The following is a 26,274-nucleotide window of genomic DNA, read 5'->3' on the forward strand; positions in this document are numbered from 1 at the left end:
GCTCTGCAGGTAGGACATAATGAGGAGCACTTCGAATTAAGTATGAAAAGAGACCACAACAAACACCAAAGTGACCAGAACTCAGCTCCAGACTTCTGTGCAGTTTGATGCTCATTGGATGATGATAAGAAGTTCATTCTTCTTGTTGAAGCTCAAGATATGATGCCCTTTATTTACTCACTCTTTGTTAAAGAAAACTGCAGGCATTATTTAAATAGAACACTTGAATTTATTGCTCTTCCATTCCTTTCCCTTCCCTTCTTTTGCAAGACATATCAGCTTATCACCAATAAGGCATAGATGTATAGATATACATATATAAAGGTATGTCGATATGTCAATATGCACATGCAGAGATGCAGAGATACAGAGGTGTGTAGTTCCAATCTGTGCCTTGTGCTAAGTATCATACTGGCACACAAATAAAGGTACAGTGCTGGGAGCTGCTGCTCTGAGTGACATTTTCAGTGCTTTTGTTCTGTTCCTGATCATGCAATAAAACGACAGAAAGTTCCAGAAGCAGACAGGGAGCTCAACACTGGGGCTGTTATGGGGGTTCCCACTCTGCCATGAAGCTCCAAGGGGGGACCCCCACCCACAACCCCCCATTCAGGATCTCCTCTCCAGAACTCTTCAAATCAGAACCCCCCAATTAGACCCCCCCTATCCAAACCCCTCCATCCAAGATTCCCCCCTCCCACCATCAGAGCCTATCGAGAACACCCCCATCCCGAATACTCCTATCAAGAACCCTCCCATCTAGGACCCCATCCATCCCCAACCCCTCCACCTGAGACCCCACCCCCACGCACAACCACCCCCTCCCATCAAAACTCCCCCCACCCACAAACTCCACCCCTTATCCCGAACTCCCTCCCTGCTCCATCTCCAGCCCTGTGGGGTGGTTCCGTTCCTCCAGCTCCTCCCCGGGGCGGTAGCTCCGGGTTGCCCGGCCCCACGTTGCGTCCCCGGGCTGGGCCGGGTCGGTTCGCTGGGTACCGCAGGTACGGAGAGACGGTGATAACACCGGGGGAGCGGCCTCGAGGTGCGGAAGGGTAAGGCGGAATGAGGGGGAGGTGAGGAAAGGAGGAAGAAATATATATATATATTAAATGGGGGGGGAAAAAAGGAAGGGGAGAAAAAAGAAAAGGAAGGAAGAGGAGGAGTTTTCTTGCACCTGTGTCCGCCGCTTCTGTGTAGCAAATGGTGTTTGTTTATTGCGGTGTGTTTGGTGTTTGTTGTATAGAGGGGTAGAAGGGGATGCGGGTTCTGCGATGCTCTGCGGGGCTGAGCCTGTATGTGTGGACATCAGAGCGCTGCCAGGCCGATGTTTGAGCTGCGGGGACCCTTCCTGAGAGGCACTGCTGGTTCTTTTCACCCTCTAAAAAGCACTAACGCTTCCTACGTGCAATTAATTAGGAAAGCAGCGATTACCCTGGGATTGCTTTGGCTGAGATGCCCGCAAGGAGCCGTGTTCCAACTGCTTCTGTTAGTGCAGCGCCTGGGGATGTTTGCGGGCTGAGCCTTTTCCTTCTGTGCAGTGCTGTGTTCCAATAGAGATGCCTTTGCTTCTCCTTGCCCTGGGGGCTGTTCCGTCCCCCCACCCCCTCCAGCTCCATAGCGCTGTGCAGCACGTCGGGGGATGGCAGATTGCAATGCCAAGAGATAAATGAGCATTTTTCTCCCTCCAGCCCAAGTGGTGTGAATGGAAGTATGGAAGAGTTCAAGCGAAGACGTGGAGTTACTGTGGTTTTTTATTATAATTATTTGTATTAGAGGATAAAACGTAACTAAAGGAGCAGTAAATGGCCTTAGAGATTGATTCCTATCCAATCAGCTTGCCATGAAAATGAGCAAAGTGAGACCAATGGCTGATTTTGCTGCTTTTAATGCAGTGGTTGTCAGCTTCTTCCTCTTCTGATCAGCACCCAGCGCTGTGCAATGCACTCCCAGCACTGCATGCTCCCATAGAGCCATGCACGAGCACTGTGCTCCTCTGGAGTGCTTCAAGCAAAGCTGATGGCAACAGTGCTGACATCTGAGCAACCTTGTGTGTTTCTTCAGTTAGATGAGGTCGGTGCTCCAAAAATAGGTCGACATATTAAAATACAGCAGAGATGGGAAGCTGAAAGCGTGTGTTGTCTGAGAGATAACAGAGAAAGCAGGGCCTGCTGCAGAGCTGCTCCCTGGGTGCAGGCACCAGAGACCTAAGGCTGCTTGCATGGGGGTATGGTTAAATTCCTAAGGTCTTTCCTTATAGAAAGGTAAGTTGGGACAGTGAGTTGTGCTGGTGCTGCTCATGGGTGATGTATCTGTTCATCCCAAGTGCTTCTGCCAGCCCTGAGCTCCCATCCTGTGCATGGGAGTGGTGTTCTGAGATACTATTGGTTTCAATTGATGTGCAATAAGATGAACGTAAGATCGGTTTGTTTTCTGTTTGTTTTCCCTCTTAAGGCTTGAAATATGGCACCAAATGCTCCGAGGGAAGCAGGGGTATGGAGGCAAACCAAAGCGCTCCTGTTCAAGAACTGCCTGGTGAAATGCAGGACCAAGAAAAGCAGCGTCCAGGTGAGCAGAGCAGCACATCAGTGTGAGGGGTAGTGCTCTGTTTTACAGCAATACTTCTGAAGCCTCAGGGTCTGCTCTGAGTTCTGGTTTGAACAAGGCTTTTTCTAAAGGCATTCCACAATCCTTGGGCTGGAAATTCATCTTAAGAACATATGGTGTTATCCAGGAAATAGACTTGAATTAGCATGGCAACCTTAGTGCATTTTCCAGAACATTTGCACTCTTCCTAGTGATCACAAATGGCCACTACAGCAGAACCACACCTCTCCAAAAGGTTTTTCTGTTGTAAATGTTCAGTTCTGTGTGTGGGTGATGTATATGACAAGTTTTGAGGTGAATGAGATCAATGCAATGCTTGGCTATTTGTTCAGTGGCTCATGGCTTGTTTTGTTTCTTTCCAGCTAGCATAAGCTTGCAGATATTTGAAGCATGCAGAATTTTCCCTTTGTACCTTAAATTGGCTCCTCAAGTTACCAGTGGATGCCATTAAAATTCTGTTTTAGTGCCAGGGAAGGATTTGGCATTGAAATTGTTGTTGTATTAAGAACATTCCGGGAACTTTACTGTAAAGTAGTTACATTCACAGTCCATTGTCTGAGCTCTGGGAGTGAGGGAGGATGAGTTGATGTTTGGACTTGGTCATCGTAAAGTTCTTTTCCAACCTCAGTGATTCTGTGAACCCACTGCAAACTCTTGTGTCCACAACAGCTCTTTGGAGTTTCCATTTTCCCTTTGTTTCTTCCCCCAGGAGGTCCTTTTCCCTCTCTTCTTCTTGTTCTGGCTGATCCTGATGAGCATGATGCACCCACACCGGTGGTACGACGAGGTCCCCAACTCCAACTTGGGTGTGCTGGACCCCTCCGTGTTGGTGAACTTGGTGGTTGGGTACACACCACCCACCAGGATGGCCAGGGAGATCATGAGGAAGGTGGCCTACGATAACTTCGAAGACGGTACTCTGAGCTAAGCACTTGGCTTCTTTGAGCTTATTTCCTGCTGTGGCTTCTGTTTAGTGAGGCAGCTCGCTCTTGTTGCTAATGATAAGGGGGGAAAAAAATCCCATCTCAGATGAAGAACAGAATGTGAGGGCGGTTTTTGCTTGATTAAAACGTGTTTTGGCACTGCCTCCTGAACATGCTTCCCGTGCTGCTGTGGCAGCAGTGAGTGGTTTATAGCAACAGAAAAGGTTCTCAAAGGGCACAAAGAAGCCCTGGATCACTGCAAGGCAAACTGCAGCTGCCCATGGCACTCTGTGCATGTTCAGGAGGTGCTGCTGCCCTGCACACTGTTCACACTGAGTTTTCTATCCCAGTGCTTCTATCCTAACAGCATCTCTTTTCTAGTGATGATTCCAATTAACGCTCTCACCTTTTCTTTTGACAAGCATACACAAATATATTTAAGTGCTTTGCCCAGTGGGCACATCTAGGAAAAAAATAGCATATCCCTAACCATTCTGAGGCATTTTTGGTTTGGTACCCTTGATTGTCTTCCTGGCGGTGGTCATACTTCAAAGGTACTGCTGAGAGCAGCACAACCCCTGTGTTTTCATTATGGTATCCTCACCTGCTTTCTGCCCTTATGTTTCCCTTTGATTCACCCACCTCAGTACCAAGCGCCATTTCTGCAGCGTCTGGAAAATGCTTCCTTTGCTAGGACAAAAATACAGCTCTATATATATCCCAAAGCAAATAAAACGTTGATGATTAACATGGCTTTTCTTTAAAATAAGCAGCATTGCACCCTTTTCCTTCCTGCAACCCCAGCATGTAAATCAACACAATAATTTGCTCCATCTAGCAGGCCTCATCACAGAGGAATACTTAAGTGAAGAGGACCTGGAAAAGGCCAGTGCATCCAAACCATCCAACTTCGTGGGCATTGTGTTCAAGGATGCCATGTCCTACCAGCTGAGGTTTCCTGACATGGTGGCAATGGCTTCTGTTTATACAGAGTCAAGAGGTAAATGTTGCGTGCCATTATGTGGGGGATAAAGTGGAAAATGAGACCTTTTGTCTTTTCTTTTGTCTGATGTTGAGTGTGTATGTGTATAAGCATGTGTGCTTGTGTATATTTATTTATTTTTGGAAGTTGTTTTCACTTCTTACAAGGCCCAGCCTTATCTGTATACTGATGCTGTGGCTGCTGTATGCCCACCTTCTTGCTTTTCACACTGCCTTGCTGTTCTGCAGCCAGCTGCTCCAGCTTGAGGATGAGTTGTGAGTCCATCACATACTGGACTTCAGGATTTGCAGCTCTGCAAGCATGCATCGATGCAGCCATTATACAGGTCAGTCCAAAGAAATAATGCAATACTACCACTGGGTTTCAGACCATTGAACCATAGAATGTTTGGGGTTGGAGAAGTCCTTAAAGCCCAGTGAGTTACGACCTCTGCCATGGGCTGGCTACCATCCCTACATCATATACTCAATAAGTTTAGGAAAGACCTGCAAGATTCTCAACTCCAACTCCAGCCCACCCTCACTGTGCCCATAACCACATCCCTCTGTTCCACATCCCTATGGTTCTGGAGCACCTCTGTGGACTGTGACCCCCCAGTCCCTGGGCAGCTGTACCACTGCATCACTGCTCTTCTGGAGAAGAAATTGTTCCTAATATCCAACCTGGTCCTCCCCTGGCTCAGTGTAAAGCCCCCTCATCTTATCTGCCCATGCAGATCCATGAACTCCTGAGCATTTCTGCATTGTTGTGTTCTAAGCTGTACAACGCCACACCAAAAACTAGCTTGAATCCAATGAGCTGCCACACTGCTTAGTTTGATTGCCACATCTGATGCAGAAACGTTCTTATCCAGCTGAATAATGCAGACATTCCCCCTTGCATCCAAACGAACTCGGTGCACATCAGCATTAAACAGTGCTGCCTTGTCCTTGGAGCAGGGCTGGGATGTGAGGCACGGTGTGAGCCCAGCTCTTCCTTCCCTGGCAGCTGAAGACCAACCAGTCCGTGTGGGAGCAGCTCGAGCTGACGAGGGCCACAGCGATGGCAGAGGCGGCCGTGATGGAGATTGACAATTTTCCTCGTGCCATCATTTTGATTTACCTCGTCATTGCTTTCTCACCGTTTGGGTATTATTTGGCCATTCATATTGTGGCAGAAAAGGAGAGGAAGCTGAAGGAATTCTTAAAGATACTGGGACTTCACGATACTGCCTTTTGGTACGTATTTACTATGGCCCTGCCATGTAATTAAACCAATCTAACTCCTTAATTTTCATGTGATGCAGGGAGCAGCCCAAACAAGAGATTTTAATGTGCTTTCTTACTAGAATGGAAGTTGTCCCATGTAGTGTAATGCAGTTTTGGTGTGTTTTTTTTTTTCCACCAGTGGATGTGCTAATTCAAACACACTGATAACTGCAGCAATAGAAAGGGCTGAGATTTGCCTTGTTTTTCCTAGCTTGTTTTTCCTGCTGCTTTTTGCTGTGATTCTGCCCCATACCACTCTCTGACATCAGTCCCCTCTGTTTGTGGTTCATCTTTGGTCACAAACATCATTCCTGACGAGCTGGATACTTCGTGGGTATGGTGCCCATTGCAGGTCTCCATCAGTGTGTGCTATGTTTCTGCTTTGGGGTATCGTGGGGTGCAGTGGGGATGGTCCATTAATGTAGTGTCTGAAAAAACACTGGAAGACCTCAGAGAAGTGGGTGTGTGTTTTTCTTAACCACTGGTGCACAAACCACAGCTGTTAGCTGAGGTCAGAGCAGCTTTTGGGAAGGAAAGGGTTTTATTACCCACCCAGCTACTGGAATGACCGGCGTGTTAAATTTTAAATAGAAATTCTTTAATTATTGAAACCTACTGCTCAGTTTCCCTCTGCTGGTTAAATGAGGAAATTAATTATGCAAGTTCAAAAATAAAGACAAAGATTATGAATCACCCAGCTGCCCATCTTTGGGGTGCAGTGAGTGTGCTGCAGTGCTCAAGGCAGCTCCAGGGATGCTCACAAGGGCTCTTGCTTTGCCCTTGCACCCCTGTGGTGCAGCAGCCTGGAACGTGAAGAAATGTAGGTTTGGGTCTTTCTGCATGTTTTGGGTTGGGGGTTCGTTCAACCTGCTTTTCTCCCCTTTTTGCCCATAGGCTTTCCTGGGTGCTGCTGTACACCAGCCTGATCTTTGTCATGTCCATCCTGATGGCTGTGATCGCCACGGCCTCCTCGCTCTTTCCCCAGAGCAGTGCCTTTGTGATATTCCTCCTCTTCTTCCTGTATGGCGTCTCCTCTGTAAGTACTGGTCCTCCTCTGTAAGTGCTGAGTTTGGCAGGCCCACCTGCAGTTGTGTTCCTTCCCACCTCATCCTGTTCTCTCTGCTAAAGCAGGTGCCACTTCTTTAGGACAGAGCAGCATCTTTCCAATTTAGGTGTTCTGTACCTGCTGTTTCTTTGTTCATCTCTATTTGTTTTTATTTATTATCCATCCTTAGGTATTCTTTGCCCTGATGCTGACGCCTCTCTTTAAGAAGTCAAAGCATGTGGGTATCGTTGAGTTCCTGGCCACGCTGGCTTTTGGGTTTGTGGGGCTGAACATTGTCCTGCTGGAAGACTTCCCCAAATCCTTCGTGTGGCTCTTCAGCCCTTTGTGCCAATGCAGCTTCCTGATCGGCATCGCGCAGGTAGGGATCCTCCTGCTGGGAGCCATAGAGATGGTTTGAAATCACTGTATCATTTCATTTTTTAATTAAACTAATGGTGGGGAAAAGCACCTGTCTTCATAACTCCCCGTGGTGCTTTTAATACCAAGATTAAAAAATAAAGTCAAAGTAAGAATTGCTGGTGCAGTGCAGGTGTGCAGCACCTGTCTGTGTTTGTTGCCAGGTGATGCATTTAGAAGATTATGAAGACGGAGCAACATTTTCAAATCTAAATCATGGTCCTTACCCGCTCTTTATCTCCTTAATTCTACTGGTGCTGGACAGTATATTTTACCTGCTGGCAGCTGTCTACCTCGATCAGGTTATCCCAGGTATGTGCATGAGGGAAGCTGGGCTGTGCTAATGGTGTGAATTGCTGCAGCCCCATGCCCAGCTGAAAGGTGATAGAACCAGATGGTGTTCTCTTAAAGCTGGGAGAATTTGGAGTCTTTTGGTGATGGAAATGATGACTTAAATGTGGATTATGTGTGCATGGCCTGCAGAATCCCTTCTCAATTAGGACATGGGCTGGCTCCCAGATTTCCAGCAGGGCAGCTCTTAGCTTTTATAACCACAACCCATAGGCTGAGCTGTATTTAATGTTACTGTTTTCTTTTTCTCTTTATAACCCAGGGGAGTTTGGACTGCGCCGCTCGTCGTTTTTCTTTATGAAGCCCTCATTTTGGTCAAAGCGCAGGAAGAATTACGAGGAACTGTATGAGAGCAGCATCAATGGTAACCTCAGCTGCAGTGAGATGGTCGAGCCTGTGCCATCCGAGTTCCAAGGGAAGGAAGCCATCAGGTACAGTGCCTGCCTGGATCACCTGAGCCCTCAACATTTAGTGTAAAACGTGACAATTCTTCCTGTTTCTCTAATCCACTGATTCAAATGGCATATGGTATGCATTGCAGCGACTTCCCATGCTCAGTGAAGCCCCACCGTCAGCTAAATGGAAGCTGTCCAAGGGCAAATCACTGGGCGTAAAGAGAGGTTTTGTTAGTGTGCTGTGCTCCTTCAGCTCCCAACCTGGCTGGTTTTCTGTCCCACCAGAGTATTACAGATGCCAAAATGTCCTCTCTGCTGGGAGGGGCTGTTTTCTGGTAAGGCTTGGGCTGAGCTTTAGGTTTGTGCAAGGGCCCCTGTGCTCTTTGCAGGCCAGAGGGGAGCCTTGTGGTGGTGTTACCCAGCTGTCCTATGCAGGAAGTGAAACAAAACTGGAAAACAGAGGTGTGTGCTCACATTGTTCACTCTTTGTTTTGCCATTGCCTACTGTCTTGCACCTAGGTGTCAAATCTTTCCCCTAGTCCTTGTTTTCAGCATTGTCCATCCACATGGCCCCATGTGAGCTGAGGTCTCTCTTTGCTTTCGTTGGCTGACTGTGCTGTCTCAAATTGAGCCCTGTCTCTTTGGGTGTCTGCCATAGTTGGAGGGATCCACTTCTAATCACCACATTCCCATAAGGACACTGTGGTCATTTTTTACCTTTCTCATCCTTGCTGCACTCTTTCCATCGTGTCCTTTTGCCAGCTCTCCATCATATTCTCACTGCCTTGTCATCTTTGCACTTTGTGGTCTTTCCCACCTCATTCTATATGTCTATTGTTTCCTCCCCAACCTCTTTATCTAGGTGTCCATTTCTCACATCTTGCTTCCAGTTAAACTTGAGGGGTTTGTTGGTGTTTTGTTGTGTTTTTAATCTGTTTGAGAAGCAGTGGGGCTGGAAGGAACATTTTCACCTTTCTTGGCAAGAAAAATACTTCCTTTTGGCTCGTTTTGTTGAAGAGCCCTCAGAAATCATGTCTTTGGAGCCTGTTGTACTCATACTTCTTTTCTACAAGCATCTGTTCAACCTGCTGTCAGCTTGTGAAGTTGCTGCTCAGTGCCATTCTCTGGCCTCTGGTGCCTTAATCCGCCATATGAAAGAGATACAGATAGAAATAATTTTATCTTCCTTCATAGGAAATGCGTAAGGGGACAAGAAAAGCTTTCTGATGGCAGGGTGGAGATGGGTGAAGTTCTGGGCTGAGATGTCCCATCCCTTGCCTTTCCTCTGTGGCTCTTAGGCCTGTTTTTGTGCCACTTCAGCATGGCTGTTACGCAGTGTTGATCATTCAAAATGACATGCACCAATCTTAAACCAGCTTATACAATGCCGTGTCTTCTTTCAGAATCAGCTGTGTTCAGAAAACATTCAGGAAAAAAGGGGAAACTGTGGAGGCTCTCAGAAGTAAGAACCCTTTAGCTGTTAAGCTGCTTACCAGGTGCAGAAGAGCAATAGCTGTGTTGCTGAGTGCTCTTTTTGTCTTTAAGTTTGTGCTTTTTGGTTTCTTTCAGTGGGGTGGGACTCGGAGCATGAGTGCCAGATGTGCTGTACGTGTCCTCTCTCACTGCTTGGTTGTTAACATGGGTCACCAAGGCCATTCTGGTGATCCCTCTGCCTTTGTTAAGGTTACAGCTACCCCCTGCCCCATCTCCCCATCCTCTCACCTTGTTTCCCTGTGGCACAAAGCTGTAATGAAGCCAGGAGGTTCCACCCAGCACAGCATAAATGCATACCCCATATGGCAGTATTTGAATTCACCTGGCTCCAGGTGCTGTGAATGCATCACCAACCTCTGCTTTCTATGTCCTCCTCCTGGCCAGACCTGTCCTTTGACATCTACGAGGGGCAGATCACAGCTCTGCTGGGGCACAGTGGCACTGGGAAGACAACACTGATGAACATCCTCTGTGGGCTGTGTCCCCCGACAGATGGTGAGCCAGGAGCTTTGCTTCTAAAACCATTCACCCCCTGATTACTTCTGTGTATAATGTCTCCAAGTCTACTCTTTCCCCCTTTTTTTTTTTGACTCCCTGTGCCTGCATTCTGTCTGGCTTTAAAATAACAAACATCTTCTATGGTCTGCTGTGGGCTTTTGTAGGGTTTGTCTCTGTCTATGGGCACAGAGTCTCTGAAATCGACGAGATGCTCGAAGTGCGGCGCATCGCAGGCGTGTGCCCACAGTCTGACATCCACTTCGACATCTTGACAGTAGAGGAGAATCTCTCCCTCTTCGCTGCCATTAAAGGAATACCTCAGAATGACTTGATACAGGAGGTAAGTCACTTGTACCCCCCCCCAGTGTTACGTTCTATCACAGAACTGCAGAACCTTGGGGTTGGAAGAGAGCGCTTGAGACTGTCTAGTCCAATGATGACCCACTTGTTTTTTCCTAGCAGCCTAAAGCACACACAAAACATTTAAATCCTGGTATTAATTTGAGTGCTAAATATTGTAAACTAGTTTTTAAAAGCCTGTTTCTCATATTTTAAGCAATGAATCTGTTTCCTGTGTGTGAAGGTGCAGAAGGTGTTGCTGGATTTGGAGATGCAGCCCATCCGAGATAACCAAGCCAAGAAACTCAGCGGGGGACAGAAGCGGAGGCTGTCGGTTGGCATTGCTGTTCTTGGGAACCCAAAGGTGAGGGTTTCCAGTTGTTCAGCCTTCATGCATGAGGTTGTCAAACCATTTGGTAGGGGCAGAAGCTGCAAGTTTGGTCTCTTTATGAAATACAGAGCTGGGAAGTGCTGCCATGTTTCCCATGTGCTTTGGGCAGCTAATTAGAAGCTGTAGACCAAAGAGCCCCGGTCTGTTGCTGAGGCAGGACTTATTGAGTCTTTCTCCTTTTGCACAAAGGTTTTGCTGCTGGATGAGCCGACAGCAGGTATGGATCCATGCTCACGGCACATTGTCTGGAACCTCCTGAAGAACAGAAAGGCAAATTGTGTGACGGTTTTCAGCACTCACTTCATGGACGAGGCAGACATCCTTGCTGGTGAGTTGAGTTTTGGAGCCACTTGGCAGTCTTCTGGTTCAAAGGGCCTTTTTCATTCTTCTTCACTTATTATTAGTGTTGATAATGTGCCCAGGGAAGTGGTAGAATCACCATCCCTGGAGTTTCTCAAGAAAAAGGGAGATGTAGCATTGAGGGATGTGGTTATGGGGCATGGTAGGGATGGGCTGGGATTGGACTTGGTGATTTTAGCAGTCTTTTCTAACCTTAATGATTCTGTGATTATTGTTATTATCCTTCTTACTTATGATTTCTAGATCGTAAAGCTGTGATTTCTCAAGGGATGTTGAAATGCCTTGGATCTTCTCTCTTTCTGAAGAGCAAATGGGGAATTGGCTACCGCTTGAGGTACTTCTTTTGTGTGTTATCTGCTTCATGGTATCACCTATCAATAAGAGAGAACCCCACCCCCAAAAACATCCTTTAATCTTCATTCTGAATGCTCAGTGTTCCTCAGGCTGCTATTCCTGATACAGGTGTAAGGAGGAAAGCTAGCTTTTAACAGCCAATTTTTTATGCATTTCTGTAGCATGCATATTGATGCCTACTGCAACACGGAAGCCACGACATCACTGATCAGGCAGCACATCCCTGCAGCCAGCCTGATCCAAGAGAACACCCAGCAGCTTGTCTACACGCTGCCTCTCCGGGACATGGACAAGTTTGCAGGTATTGTGTGGGGTGGTTGTAGAAGAGAAATCCAGCAGGAATGGGTGTAGCTTGCAGTGCTTATCAAATTGTCATTTCTGCATTTGTTTTTTTTTTGTCTGAAGATCAGGCAGTGAGGTTTTTCTTAAAGTCACAGAATGGCTGGGTTGGAAGGGACCTTAAAACCCATCCAGTTCCACCCATGCTCAGGGTAGTGATGCCCACACCAGCTCAGGCTGCCCAGAGCCCTATCTGTGACCGTGGGCACCTCCAGGGATGGGACACCCACAGCTCTCATGTCTAGCCTAAATCTTCCCTCTTTTAGCCTAAGACCATTCCCCCTTGTCCTGTCACTGTCTGCCTGTGTAAAAGGTTGGTCTCCATCTCATTTGTAAGCTCCCTTTCAATACTAAATTGCTTTAGTTTTCAGCAGGTGAGGGCTCTCTTGCATTCTTCAAGGGACTGTGGTACGTTAGGAGGTACCAAGAGCAAATTCTGGTGAACTGCTTGCAGCAGAAATATAAGACTCCATTGTTGCACAGCTCTGTGTCCAGCAGAAGCGTTCTGTTGCTGCAGGACATGGCTGTGATGCCAAAAAGTCCCACAAGGATCCCCTTGTTGTGAGCCGCAAGGAGCGTCCTGTCCTCACGCTGACATTTGCTGGTGAGGGAGAGAGCAGGAAACAAATGCGTTGGTTTCACTAGATGGCAGCAATTATCTGAGTTTAATTGCACACGATGTTCCTTGTCCATCTCCAGCAGGAGATGGAAGAAACAACGTGTCCTTCTCACGCTATGAAATGCCAAGGGGGGGATCAATACTGATGTGAATGCTGCTCACATTTCATAAATGCTCTTTTCCCATTGCACTTAACTGGTTAATAATTGATTGCCTCTACCTTTAGCAGTCACTGGGTGTGCTTTTATAAAGCAGGCACCTTTGTGCATGACTAAACTGATTTATTTGAAGTAGCTGAGGTCAGGCTGTGCAGCTGGGGAGGCCTGCTGAGCACTGGGGGGTGTCCAGGAGCTCTTCCCATCTCACGTGTTGGCCAACGCTGGGCTTTGGGATGCTGATGTGCTTCCCTTAAGGCACACGCTGTGTCTTCCATACCTGACCATGCAGTTATGCTAAAATGAGCCTGTACACTGTAGTTCTCATGCCATGACCATTTCCTTTGAGGAGAAGCAGCCACGTTTACACAGGATTCCTTAGGGATGTGAATTATCCCAGCTTGCTGGAGGATCAGCCGGGAGCATGAGTCCATTGTGCCCTCCAGCAAGCAGTGTGCCCCCTCTTGCCTCCAGGCTTGTTCTCCGACCTTGACACCCATTCCCATCTGGGTGTAATTTCTTATGGTGTTTCCATGACGACTCTGGAGGATGTCTACCTGAAGCTGGAAGTTGAAGCAGAGATTGACCAAGCAGGTGGGACGGTGCATGGCACATTCCTAATACCCCTTGTTTTCCTTGTGTTAGTGGAGCGGTGTCCATGCCCTATGGCTGCTCAGAGGAGGCTTGCTTCTGAGGCAGGGATTAAACATCCCCCCTATAGAGGGCTGTGTCCAGCAGCACAGGGCAGCTTGGATCTCACATTGTCCCAAGTGTATGAAATATGCAAGGAGAGAAACACATAAAAGCAGTGAGCCGGGTGGGGAGAGGTTCTGGGAGGATTGGGTCACCTCTGTGATGAATTTTCCATCCAGTTTACTTATATCAAACTTCCCTGCTACGTAGTTGAGCTTTTTATGTCTACCTTTTTTTGTTGTTGTTTTTTTAAAGTGCTTTATTTGCGTAATGGAACTTTGGGGAAATCGTAAAGGCGCAACATAAAGTTCATCTCCAGCCTTCTACGTGGGTGTGAGGGAGGTTCAGCAGCTGGGTGTGCTGAATAATGCAGGTACTGCACACCTAGGCTGATGGAATGAAACCAGGCCAAGTCTGCATCATCTGAGCGTTTGTAGGCTGCTTGTTTTGTTCTTCCTAAGATGGAAATTTGCATCAGCAGCTTTCAGCATCTGGTCTGTGTGCAGTTCAAAGCTTTGGGGTATAGTGGTGTCATTGGGGTTCAGATCTTTAAGGTGTGTAGTGTCTTGGTGCTACCCCAAGCCTGGGGTGGGAGCAGATGATTTCTCAGTAGTGATGGCAAAGACTCAATGGCCCATGAGCTTCTTCAAGTCATGCAGCTCTGTCTGCCCTCCTGGTACCACGTCCCTCTCTTCCATCACAGATTACAGCGTATTCAGTTCCCAGCAGGCTCAGGAGGAGGCAGACATGAGCTCACAGGATGACATGGAGCAGAGCCTGCTGATGCTGCCAGAGGCCAGGTCAGCCCCACAGAGCAACACAGCCCTGTGGAAGAAGCAGGTTTCCACCATAGCCAAGCTTCACTTCCTCAGCCTCAAGCGTGAGAACAAATGTGTCAGAGTGATGTGAGTATCAGGGCCTTGTGGTCCGTACACAGATTCCCCAAAACCTGTTTGAATCACGCCAGAGAAATGGCAGGATGCAGTTTGTTCATGTTCAGATATGGCTGTAAGAAATATAAGGCTGTCCAGTACCATCAAGTAGCTGCATGTTGGTATGATGCTGCTTTAACTAACGTGTTCATATCCTAGGCACACATTTGCTGAGCTTTAGTAAGACCAGACCTTTTCTTTCTTTCAGGTTGTTGCTTTTTCTGATTTTTCTCGTCGTTCAAATTCTGTTCTTTCTGACACACCACTACATCAAACATTCGCTTGCTCCACTCAGGCTCTCCCCAGAGCTGTACCTGCTGAAGCCTGGGGAGGAGCACCACAAGTATAGGAGCCGGCTGCTGCTGCAGAACTCCACAGGTGGGATGGGGCAGGAGAGGAGTGTGGGATGGGGAGGAGGGTAGAAGGGGCAAATATCAAGTTCAGGATATGTTTCCTTAATATGAATTCAAATGAGTTTCTATGGCGATTTGTGGTGGAGGGAGAATCCTGAGTGGTCTTTTAGGGTTGGTTTGGAGATCCTCATGTCACCCCTGGTAGTGCTGTGCTCACTGTGTCTGAGGGAACAGAGGTGACCAATGTGAAGGAGTTGGGCAGGAGAACATTTGGGTTCATTCAAGTCCTGCTACAGAGCACTTCATAACATTACTTTCTGTATCAAGTTAATGTTTAACGGTGGGGTAGCAGCAGTGCAGGCGGTAGAAATAAACACATCTTTGATAATTTGGGACTTTGTAGTCAGTGCAGTTCTGTAGTCATCCAGATACCATATCAAAGTGCCACCAATTTCCATCTGCTGGCTCGTTCTCTGAAGCACTGAGTATCCTGGTGATGCACACTGCTTCCTGCTGTCACCTTCAGCTGGTACAGCTGGATTGAATAATACAACCAGAATGTCTTTTGTGCTCCTAGGAGGGCTGCTGAGCAGGATGCACAAATAAAACCATTTGTGGTGCTCAGAACAACACAGATTTCTTTTTGGTCATCAGGTGTAATGAATGCTGTTGCTCATCATAGGGTTGTGAAAATGCAGCACTAATTCTGTGTTAAAGGGTGCAGCCTTGAGCATGTTTTCCCATCTCTTACAGAGTCGGATATCGATGACGTTGTCCGCTCTCTTGGCAACATGAATGTGCTGCTGGAGATGTTCAATGGCAGCGATTATATTTCAGCTGCACCCCACAGTGCGGGATTGAATGTGTACGACCTCGAATCCCAACAGGTGAGATGGGCAGACAGGCGGTCGGACACACAGCCTTGCTCTGCCCAGCTCTGACTTCTTGGCTCTATACCTGATGGGGTGGATGCTGATCACTCACTGGAGGTGATGGGGTTGAAATTTCATCTCTGCTCTTTGAGTATCCGCAGAGAGCTCTGTGCATTGAAGCTGTGGGTTGTTGTCAGCAAGGAGGTCAAATTGAAAACTAAAAAATAAAAATAGTCTGGAGTGTTCGATTATATAATCAAATAATGTCATACAATAGCACTTATGCAAGAGGACTGCAGGAAGGACTTGTGTTAACAGGATGGAAATACGATCAAAATAAGTGTTCTTTCATAATAATAATTATGGTAGATTAATAAAACTTCTGTTCGCCCTTTTCCCTCACAAACACGCTGAAAGCCAAGAGAAATGTTTTACTTTGTGACAGACCTGGCGGATGGGTTTATTTTTCACTTGCACTGGCTGAATTACGCTGTCTGACAGAGTTATAATTCCATGGCATTCTCCTGTGTAAAGAAAAATGAGTATCTTGGGCTGTGTGCATTCATTTCAGTGCGGTCACTGAAGGAGCTGAGAGCAATTTTAACACTGGGGTTGTACTTCATCTCCAGCAATGGAAATGCTTTGCAACGTGCCAGCTCTGTCTCACGTTCCCTTTTTAATTCCTTGCAACTGTTATTAGCGCTGTCACTGCAGGCTTTAGCTAACATAAATTGTTCCTTGTCTGTTTTTCAGATGCATTAGCAAGAAGTTATGAATGCAGATCCTTATGTGTTTTGTTTATCAGACTGTAATTGGCTGGGACGTCATTTGTCACGGTGTAACAGTTGCATAAAATGTTTTGGGAATTGATTCCAAATCATTTGTTCTCTGTGAGCATGATTGTTTTACTGAATGAGTTTGTGCTCCAACCACCCTGAGCAGCACGCAGCTTCCTGCAGAGCATCCTCTGTCATGCAGAGATTTTTATTGTTGTTCAGGTTTAATTAACCCCATAGGAGAGCCCTCTCACGGTGTTGTTACCCTTCGTGCAGAATAATGAATGTAACAAATACTTCTCTTTCCAGAACTACATTTATACAATCATCTTCAACAGTACCATGGTGCACTCGGTGCCAGTTTTGATGAACATCATTAGCAACCTCCTTCTGCGTGCTCTAAACGTCACCGAGACCATCCAGGTCTGGAGCCACCCCTTTGTCCAGGTGAGCCAACCCAAACCAACCCCTTCATCCAGGTGTGTATCAGCTGCAGCAGGGCTGGTACTAAAGCAGTGTTAGAATAATGCAGGCTGTGCATTTCAGTGCTTGCAGTCATGTTCCAATCGTAAGTGTATACTGTGGATTTATCTGTCTTTATTTTTTTTGACCCAAAAATGGTCTAGTACTGAAGAAATTCCCTTTGTGTTTCAGGATCTTCCAGACACCGTTTTCAAGCTAGAGATCTATTTCGAAGCTGTGCTGTTGGGGATCATTGTGACTGGCATGCCACCCTACTTTGCCATGGAGAACGCAGAAAACCGTAAGGTAAACTAAGTATGAAGATCACAAGATCTTCACAGCATTGGGGTTCCTTGGGAAGTGTTTTAGATAGTGCCTTGCAAGGCACAAGGAGCAGCACAGCTCTGGTGCTGTTGGCATTGGGGAGAGCAGATTTCCAAAAGCCCTGTGCCTCCATGGGAATGGAATGGTAAATGGGCAGTACGCTCTGATCTCATGTCCAGGTGATGTTTTGTAGTGAAAATTGGGAATCCCACTCATGCACCAGAGATGAGCAGTGTGGGTTTTCCTTTCCCCACTACAGCTCAGGGCGTACACACAGCTGCAGATAGCAGGGCTCTACCCATCAGCATACTGGGCTGGCCAGGCCCTCGTTGACCTCCCACTGTTCTTCTCCATCCTCATCCTGATGCTGGGCAGCCTCTTTGCTTTCCACTACGGCATTTACTTCTACGCTGGCAAGTTCATGGCTGTGGTGAGTATTGGGGGGCATAGCGCATGTGGGTGTGCATTTAGTGTCCACAGAAAATCCATGATCAAAGCTCCTGGTGCAAAGGCATCAACACACCTGCACCAAACTCACTTCCATCTCTGGAAAAAGAATTGATTTTTAGGATATTTAAGGGATCTCTCTTGTCTTTGTAGCTTTTTTGCCTCATTGGCTATGTTCCATCAGTCGTGCTGTTCACCTATGTGGTCTCCTTCACGTTTAAGAAAGTCCAAAACACAAAAGAGTTCTGGTCATTTATATACTCAGTGGTGAGTAACTCAGCTTTGGTGAAGTAGGAATTTAAGAATAAATAAATAAATTAGGCAACTTATCCCTTGAGACTTGGAATTGAATGGAAATGCCTTTTTTCCCCCTTTTCTCTTCTTGTACAGACAGCTTTGCTATGTATGGTTGTCACCGAAGTTGCCTTTTTCCTGGACTTTGACACAGTGACCACTGCCCTGCATTGTGTCTTCTGTACCTTCGTTCCCATCTATCCCCTCATTGGCTGTCTGATCTGTTTCATTAAGGTAAGGGCACAGAGGAAATGCATGGAGCACTTGTAAATGGCTGAGCTGAGAGCAAAGTGTGGTGTGGGATGTGTAGTCTCTGGTAGGTAATTTCTTACTTAAGCGTGTTTTTTATCATTATCAGGTCTCATGGACAGGCAAACAGAAGAGAGGGGAATACTATGACCCATGGGATAGGCTCCTGGTAGCAGTTATAGCTGTAAGTGTGATTATTTGCCATATTTCCTGTAGAGAATTGGAGACTCTTACTGAGACCTAACTATGACCTAACCATACTACCCTGTGCTCTAATGGTCTGGACCCATGTGTTTCAGCCCTATTTACAGTGCATCGTGTGGCTCTTCCTTCTTCGGTGCTTCGAGTTGAAGAGCGGAGGGAGGACCATCAGAGAGGACCCATTCTTCAGGTGGGTTTCTCTGTTGAGTTGACTTTTAAGGAGCATTCCAAAGGAGGTGTTCTTTAAAATGGCACTGGTTGTTGCTATTGCTATAGGGGTTATAGCAGGAGATGAAATAGTTATGTTGTATCCCATCCCAAATGTCTTTAGAATTTATTGTAACATCATTTGTCTAAAACCTGGTTGGTAAAGCGCAGAAATATATATTTTTTTCTATTTCTTTTTAAGCCATCTTTGTGCAAAGCTAGGAATCTTAATGGTGGCCTATATAGAAATAAGGAGTTGTTGAATGCAGAACTTTTCACCTGAATGCTGACATCCCGGTGTTTTCTTCCCCTTAGGAAATGCTCTAAAAGAGCAAAGTCCTGGAAGCTGCCCGATGCTCCAAGCAATGAAGATGAGGATGTGCGGGCGGAGAGGCTGCGGGTGAAGGAAGCATTGAGTAACCCCAACAGTGAGGAGGTAACAGCATGCCCTGACAAGGGCATCTCAAATACCAAACCCATCGTTCTACAGACCTGGTGGGCTCTTCTGTCTGTCCTCAGGTGCCAGCAATCCTGGTCAGCAGCCTACACAAAGAGTACGATGAGAGGAGGGAATTCCTTCTGGGGAGGAGAATAAAGAAAGTGGCCACGAAACACGTCTCTCTCTGCGTCAGGAAAGGTTTGAGTTGAACTGTTGAGGTTTTGGGTGGGTTGTTGTTGTTTTTTTTTGTATGTTTTAATTAATTGATCTGATCTCATAGGCAACGTTTTGTGTTGTTCCATCTTTAGGAGAAATCCTGGGGTTGTTGGGACCCAATGGAGCTGGGAAAAGCACACTGATTAACATGCTTGTTGGAGAAGTTGAGCCAACCGGTGGGCAGGTAGAACCTTTCTAAAGACATTAACAGAAAATGAATCCATGTTGCATTTGTTTTATTAATACTGGTCTTCTTGGTTGTCATTTGTAATATGTTAACACACAAAAAAAGCCAGTTCTAAAGCTTACAGTGTTGTCAACTTCTATGTTTCTTGTGCAGGTCCTGATGGGAGGCTGCTCTCCTGGAGGGAACAGTGAAGATGACTCCGTTCAATTTGTGGGGTACTGTCCTCAAACCAACCCGCTCTGGCCAGATATCACCCTGCAGGAGCACTTTGAAATTTATGGTGCTATCAAAGGAATGAGTCAGGCTGACATTAAGCAAGCGATAAAATGGTGAGTGGTTTATTATAGACACCTTGGAGGTTATAGCTGGTGGATGGGGGTTTTTTCCACTTTACATAACGCATTTTATTTCTTTTTTCACTCAAGTTGATGATGGGATCACTTTAGCCAATTCAGCAAAGTGTTATTTTGTGGCTTAGGAGATGAAGATTCAGCCACACAAAATTCAGTTGATATTTGTTTTGTTGGGTTTGTTTGTTTGTTTTAATTCCTGAAGTCTTGGGGGCATCCTTGGCAGGAGCTGCAACACAGCATGCCCAGGGCCCAGAGTCATGTCTGGTTCTTGCCTCAGGCTCCCCATGGACATGAAAGTGCCCAGCTCCCATGCTGCACATTGCTTCGCTTTGTTTCTTATAAATATGTGTAACTGAGTTCTTTACATGGATCTGTGAAGGTATGGTGTGTGATGGGAGAAAAAGCTGACCCATCATACACCTCTTTATGTGGGATTCTCATCTCTTTTCCTTCCTCAGCATCTCAAGTGCCCTGGATTTTAAGGACCACCTGCAGAAGACGACAAAGAAGTTGGGAGTGGGGCTGAAGCGGAAGGTATAGGAGAGCTCCCAGGGCTGCCACAGGGCTGCTGGCAGGGGGTGCTATGTCCTCACTCTTTCCTTTCCTCCCCCTCAGCTCTGCTTTGCCCTGAGCATGCTGGGCAGCCCTCGTGTCACACTGCTGGATGAGCCCTCCACCGGAATGGACCCCAAGGCCAAGCAGCGCATGTGGTGAGTGCCCAGCAGGAAAGCAACCCTCATACCAGCACCAGTGTGTGCTGGGACAGCTAGCCTGCATTGCTGCCAAGCACTGACATTCAGGTGCCTTTAACCACAACAGCTGAAGGACTGCAGAAACCAGCAGGAAGCAAAAGTTGAATACATTTTTCTTTTACAGCAGCTCTATTTGCTGATTCCCTTATAGCATCTTCCCAACATCTCACATGCAGCGTGAGAAGTCACATGAAGATGGTTTTGCTGCTCCTTTGAGTCACGTCCTGCTTTACCTGCTTTACCCTTTGCTGTTTTGCAGGCGGGCCATCCGAGCAGCCTTCAAAAACAAGGAGCGGGCAGCCATCCTGACCACACACTACATGGAGGAGGCAGATGCGGTGTGTGATCGCGTGGCCATCCTGGTGGCCGGGCAGCTCAGGTAACTGCTTCACAGGGTGGGCTGCTGGGGGCTGATGGATTCATCCCTTCATCCCTTCATCCCTTCATCCATTGACCAGGTGGTCAGCTTTTTGTTCTATTTTCATTCCTTCTGAATTTGAGTATGTCGTGATGCATCTCTGCAGGTGTATAGGAACCGTTCAACACCTGAAGAGTAAATTTGGCAGAGGGTACTTCTTGGAAATGAAACTGAAGGACACAGCAGATGTACAGCAGGTGGAGTACCTGCAGAGGCAGATCCTGCACATCTTCCCGAATGCAAACCGTCAGGAAAGGTAACGCTGAACAGATAGGCAAAAAGCGCTCACGTTTGTGTAAGCCTCCAATTTCACAATAGCTTCTTCCTATTGAGTAAGGAATGCTGTAATATGAATGTTTGCAGAAAATACCCACACATAGCTTTAAAAACAGAACAAGCGTATTGCAAGTCAGCAAAGCCACGGTCCTGCGCTGCTGGCTGGTGCTGGCACAGCAGATGCACATTCACATTTCTGCATAACCTGACAGCTTCCTTCTCTGGGAACGGTAAATTCTGAGTCACCGAGTCCCTGCCCTTAGCTGGAAACTCATGGTGGGAGGGTGGAACAGCCCTGTTGTCCTGTGTGGTGATGACCCAACGAAAGGTGTGGAGTAGGCTTCAGAAAATGACTTTAAGTCCATTCCCTTGGATATTGGTATTTTTGCTTTGTTTCACCTGAAGCTGATTTTGCTTTGTTTGTTTCTTTCAGCTTTGCTTCTATCTTGGCATATAAAATCCCTAGAGAAGACGTACAGTCGCTTTCACATTGTTTTTCCAAGCTGGAAGAAGGTAAATGAGCACTCACCACATCCCTCCTTGGATATCTTTCTGTGTCCCACAGCTGTTCGTGTGCCTTCATTCACTGTGAAAAAGCACTTTCACATTTCCCTTTAAAATCCACTGAATGTATTTTTTCTCTGCTATTATATACGCTATTGTGAAGCCAGAAATAAGCGTGTAAAGCTTTAAAACACTTTAGATCCAATTTCCTCAGATAGCAAAGCGTTCCTAAATGTGTTTTCTCACTCTCTTTTAACAGTGAAATATGCCTTTAACATTGAGGAGTACAGCTTTTCTCAGGCAACACTGGAACAGGTATGTTAGATCAGACAGTGTTCCATAGATGTGACCACACCGTGCTGTGGCCCTGCTGGTTTTCTGGTTGGTTTTACTAGGGCTGGAAAAAAAGCACCAAATATTAAAGTTTTCCACTCAAACCTGCAGCAGTATGTTCTGTATTTGTGCAGATTGTCTTGTGGCTAAGTTTGTTCAGGCATAGCATCATGGAATCATAGGGGTTGATGGTTGGATTTGATGATCTAAGCAGTCTTGTCTTTTCCAACAGTAATGATTTTGTGAGATTCTGTGTGATCCTGTGATAGGATGAGAGGTAATGGCCTTAAGTTGCACTGTGGGAGGTTCAGGTTGGATATTAGGAACAATTTCTTCTCCAAAAGAGTGGTGATGCAGTGGTACAGCTGCCCAGGGAGTGAAGGAGTCACCGTTCCTAGAGGAGCATCTGAACTGTGGGGATGTGGCTCTGAGGGCTGGGGTCAGTGGGATGGGCTGGGGTTTGGCTTAGGGATTTTGGAGATCTTTTCCAACCTTAATGATTCTATAATTCCATGGTTTCTAATTCAAGGTCTTTGTGGAGCTGGCCAAGGAGCAGGAGGAGGAGGAGGGCAGCTTTGGCACACTGAACAGCACGCTGTGGTGGGACCGGACACAGGAGGACCGGGTGGTGTTCTGAACAGTGATCCCAACATTGCAGTGCTGGAGGAGCTTCGGTGCTGGGACAGAGCAGGAAGAGGATGGCGTTCAGGAATGCTGAGCATTGATACCCAAGGTGTGCTGCAACTGTGGAGCAGGCGGTGAGGATCCCCTCTGTATCCTGGCTGCTGGGAAATTCCTGCTCTGCCGGTTGGTTCCTGGTTTGCACGGAGGAAGGAGATGCTACTGGGACAGCCACTGGTCCCCTGGGGCTGGTGGTTTAGCATGGCAGGTTGGGATGGCCTTGTGGAACCCTGCATCAGGGCAGCACCATCCCCAGAGCATCCTTTCCTGCTGCACCATGCTCCTGCTGCTGATGCATCCTCGCCCCCACTTGGAAGGCACAAATACCTAAAAGAGGAGGGCATAAATCACTCCAGCATAGTCATGTTCAGTGCAGAGGGGTTCTTGAAGTGCACTGCAGGCTCAGTTTATTGTCCAGCCAACCTGGAGCTGCTCGTTTGCAGATAGGACACAGCACTCATCAGCTCTTGTGTTCCTTCCTACTGCGAACTGGCAGATGTGACTGCTGCATGCTGCCTGTATGGCAGCACCAGTGTGTGTAATGCATGCGCTGTAGGGTTCAGTAAGTCTGCAGAAGTGGATGCTTTTTTCCCCAGCTTGGTAAAAATACAAAGGCATAGCTGTGTAGTTATGGGATTTGCAGAAATGTATTTCTTATCTTTGTTCAAAGCTGTCTAATTCCTTTTCTTGGGGGTGTGATGACATGTACCCTGCCAGCTGTTCCTGGAGATGTGTTCCTTCTTGGCAGTGGATAAGCACATGCAGCACTGTTCCCTCATCTGTCTTTGTTGTTGGTCGCAGTGGGTAACACAGTGGCATGCTCAGCATGCTGTGCTTCCTCCTGGTGCATCAGCTTTGCAGTCACCCTAATAAACCCAAAAAATAAGATCCCAACTCACGACTTCACAAGTAAGAATAGTGCCTTTATTTTGCATCAAAGCACTACAAAGAGAATGACATTATCCTTTATCTTAAGATGCAACAAATATATGTTTAAAATATATTATTTTCTACACAGAGCTATCATCACTTTTTTAGTTTTGTAAGTGAAATTGAAGGTTAGCAGTTCATTGTGTTCTGCAATGGGCAAACATAGCGATGCGTTTCTATCAAAGCCTTGTCTTCATAACTCATATCACTTGTGTATCTTCACTTTAAGGTTAGAAAAGGCCTTTTGTTTGTCTTAATATTCAGAAATGTAGGGATTCAGGCAGATCGTTGCATCCCAGCTGTTGTATGAAGTCTGTCACAGTGGTTTATCATCACATTAACCCAGATCTGTTTTCCTTTGTCCCCATGGAAATGTATCTAACCAACGTGGGGAGTTGTGAATTCCATGTACAACTTTTACTTCCTCCTTTGTACCCGTAGACTGCATGTAAGAGTGTAGAGTTTGCCTTGTGGTTGGGTCCTTGAAAGCATCCCCACAGCTGCACTGCAGGTGGGTTCATGTTTGTGTCTCACAGCCCTTTGCTGTCCATGTATGTCCAAGATAAGTGTCCCCAAACCCACATTTCCTCATCTCTTTGTACATGGTGTTTGCCAACTGTCCTCTGCACATCCATCCTGCAGCCTAACACATTCCCTTCATGTAACAAAGGTGCAGTTCTGAGCTGTTAGCCTTGATAGCTTTATTCCCTTTATTCTCTTTCACTTAGAGTTAATAGGCTGTAAAATAGTTCTATACAATAATACTTCTGTCTGGGTAACATCACCTTATTTCAAATAGTTCCATGTTGTCTGACCTATAAAGTAGGCCCTACACAAACTTTGTTAGCATCTGAGTTTCCTCAGCTTGGTGCTCCTCATGTTTGGTGTAACCTTGGTGGTGGTGGCACCGTGTTTGTACAGCTCCACCTACAAAAAATCGGGCTCATTGAGTTACCATTGGGGGATCTTCTTGGTGGTGATGTGTTGGTGCTGCTCCACACATCAGAATTGGGCTCATTGAGTGACCCATGTGTTTGGGTGGGATCTTCTTGGTGGTGGTGTTGTGTTTCAACGTGGCATATATTGTCATCCTCAAACATTTCTCAACGTGTGCTGTTGTCAGAAGTCTTCCAACGTGTCATATGGTTTCTGTAATTGCCAGAACAAGGAAAAATATGCAAAACTAAACCATAGAATACAACTAGAATTACTCTGTAGGCTAAACCTTTGTTCCTGCATATGCAAGTCCCTTTGTTGAGCTGTTACTGGTGACATTCCAAATCCCAGCTCTCCTGTCCATGCTCAGTTGGTGCTGTGGAAAGTGGAACAGCTGGGTGGTGACATAGGGCAGGATTCAGGCTCACCTTGTGTCTTTGGGTGTATCAATGGTGCCACTTTATAGGGTTGTGTGATGATAATTAGCTCCAAAACTTTGGAGATGCCTTTATTTTGGGTGTTGTTATAAGAATGTATTTTTACATGGAGGGATTTAATGTGTACCAAAAAAAGTCCTGATTAAAAAATAAACGCTCATTAAAAATGAGTGAAGTCTGTAACGTAGCCAATATTCAGCATCCTGGCAGCAGAAAACAGAAGGTAACAGCTCTGCACGTGATGTGTCCGTGATGCTCCTGATGTTGGAGTCGGGCATTTGAATCATTTGTGGTTAAATTCATACTTTGTTGGTTTTTTTTCTCTACTTAACCATTAAGATTCTGTTTGTAAAGCTGAGGGTTTCCCTTTTCCAGCAGAAAGTACTACCCAAATAAAGATGGATCGGATTGTTAATTGCCTACGTTTGTCTGATCACACAGCCTGCAGCAGTGTTGTATCTCACAGCCAGACCCATGCATTACCAACATGTGTACTGGTGCACCCATTGAAAATTCACCCTGCCAACAGGAGCACCTCACTGCTCTGCTTGGATCCGTGCCTGAGAGACTCAGTGGGTGGGAGGAGGAGGAGATGATGAAAGTAGCCCATCACCAGCCCCCTGGGATCGGCTAAGGACATGATGGAATGAGAGGGGGGGTGTGCATGTAGCAAGTAACCCCACATTTGTTAATTCAGATTTAGCCCAAGTTCTCTGTTTTCACAATAATTTGTGTTTAGTGGTGGCTTGAGGGCAGCGTGCCATTTTTATTTCTCTTCTAAGCTGCAAAACAAGTTGATTTCCAAGTACTGTGTTCTTAAGAGTACTTTCCAATGCCTCTGATTCAGCATAGCGAATGTCTCAATGGGCTGAGTTCCCTGGAGCTTTCAGTTCCCCTTTTTCCCTGATATAAATTGCTTTGAGCCTCCCACTTGCAGCGCCCACCACATCCCTGTGCCACAGGCACTGACACCAGCCTGGCACTGCTGAACTCCATCCAGCCGCTCCTGGGAGACTTGCAAGCAGCATCAGAGGGGCTGCTGTGTGTAGCTGTTGTGACCTGGAGCCCAGCAGCAGCACTGTGCGGGATGGGAAACCCAAAGGTGAGCTCACTTAAGGTCTTTTCAATATTAAAATGCATTTTCTGTTCCTGCAGGAACAGTTACCTGTTGTGCACCAGGTAATGAAGTGGCCCTACAGCAATCCCGTATAGGGGATCTGTCAGATGCATCGCTGTGTTATTTTGTTAGTGAATTCCCTAACTGTGGGACAGCACAGATTCTTAATAGCAGCCTCCCCTTTCTGCAGCGTGCTGCCTGATGGGATGCAGGAGTGTGCTCTGCTCCTTGCAGTGAGCTCATTCCTTGCAAATGAGCACAACAGCAGCTGCAAAGGAGCTGCATCCCAGTGTCAAGCAACATCCAGGCTACTTCTGTGCTTTTGCTCAATTCTTGCAATCAGTTGCA

General features: G+C 46.6%; 1 protein-coding gene across 4 annotated transcripts; it reads left to right on the top strand.

The window, feature by feature from the left end:
- Positions 1-912: 912 nt before the first annotated feature.
- On the top strand, positions 913-25,224 carry ABCA5 (ATP binding cassette subfamily A member 5). Of its 4 annotated transcripts, none has more exons than XM_015879943.1 (39): positions 913-1,045; positions 2,455-2,568; positions 3,317-3,521; positions 4,369-4,530; positions 4,761-4,858; positions 5,521-5,750; positions 6,675-6,816; positions 7,016-7,204; positions 7,407-7,554; positions 7,856-8,024; positions 9,392-9,450; positions 9,867-9,977; positions 10,145-10,320; positions 10,564-10,683; positions 10,900-11,038; positions 11,314-11,404; positions 11,586-11,725; positions 13,012-13,131; positions 13,934-14,135; positions 14,371-14,540; positions 15,269-15,402; positions 16,473-16,610; positions 16,818-16,931; positions 17,209-17,379; positions 17,550-17,663; positions 17,787-17,924; positions 18,049-18,123; positions 18,239-18,330; positions 18,663-18,783; positions 18,867-18,984; positions 19,095-19,186; positions 19,343-19,518; positions 20,001-20,076; positions 20,158-20,252; positions 20,554-20,673; positions 20,819-20,968; positions 21,422-21,501; positions 21,752-21,807; positions 22,355-22,462. In XM_015879943.1, exons 2-39 carry the CDS (start codon positions 2,464-2,466, stop codon positions 22,460-22,462), a joined length of 4,944 nt encoding a protein of 1,647 aa, XP_015735429.1. In that variant the 5' UTR covers positions 913-1,045; positions 2,455-2,463. The 4 variants fall into 4 exon arrangements, with proteins under 4 accessions (XP_015735429.1, XP_015735430.1, XP_015735431.1 ...); XM_015879944.2 differs by having other exon boundaries at positions 920-1,055; positions 22,355-25,224; XM_015879945.2 differs by having other exon boundaries at positions 920-1,055; positions 4,372-4,530.
- The last annotated feature ends 1,050 nt before the right edge of the window (positions 25,225-26,274 follow it).

The sequence above is a fragment of the Coturnix japonica genome, chromosome 18, assembly GCF_001577835.2.
Source record: "Coturnix japonica isolate 7356 chromosome 18, Coturnix japonica 2.1, whole genome shotgun sequence".
NCBI classification, from domain to species: Eukaryota; Metazoa; Chordata; class Aves; order Galliformes; family Phasianidae; genus Coturnix; species Coturnix japonica.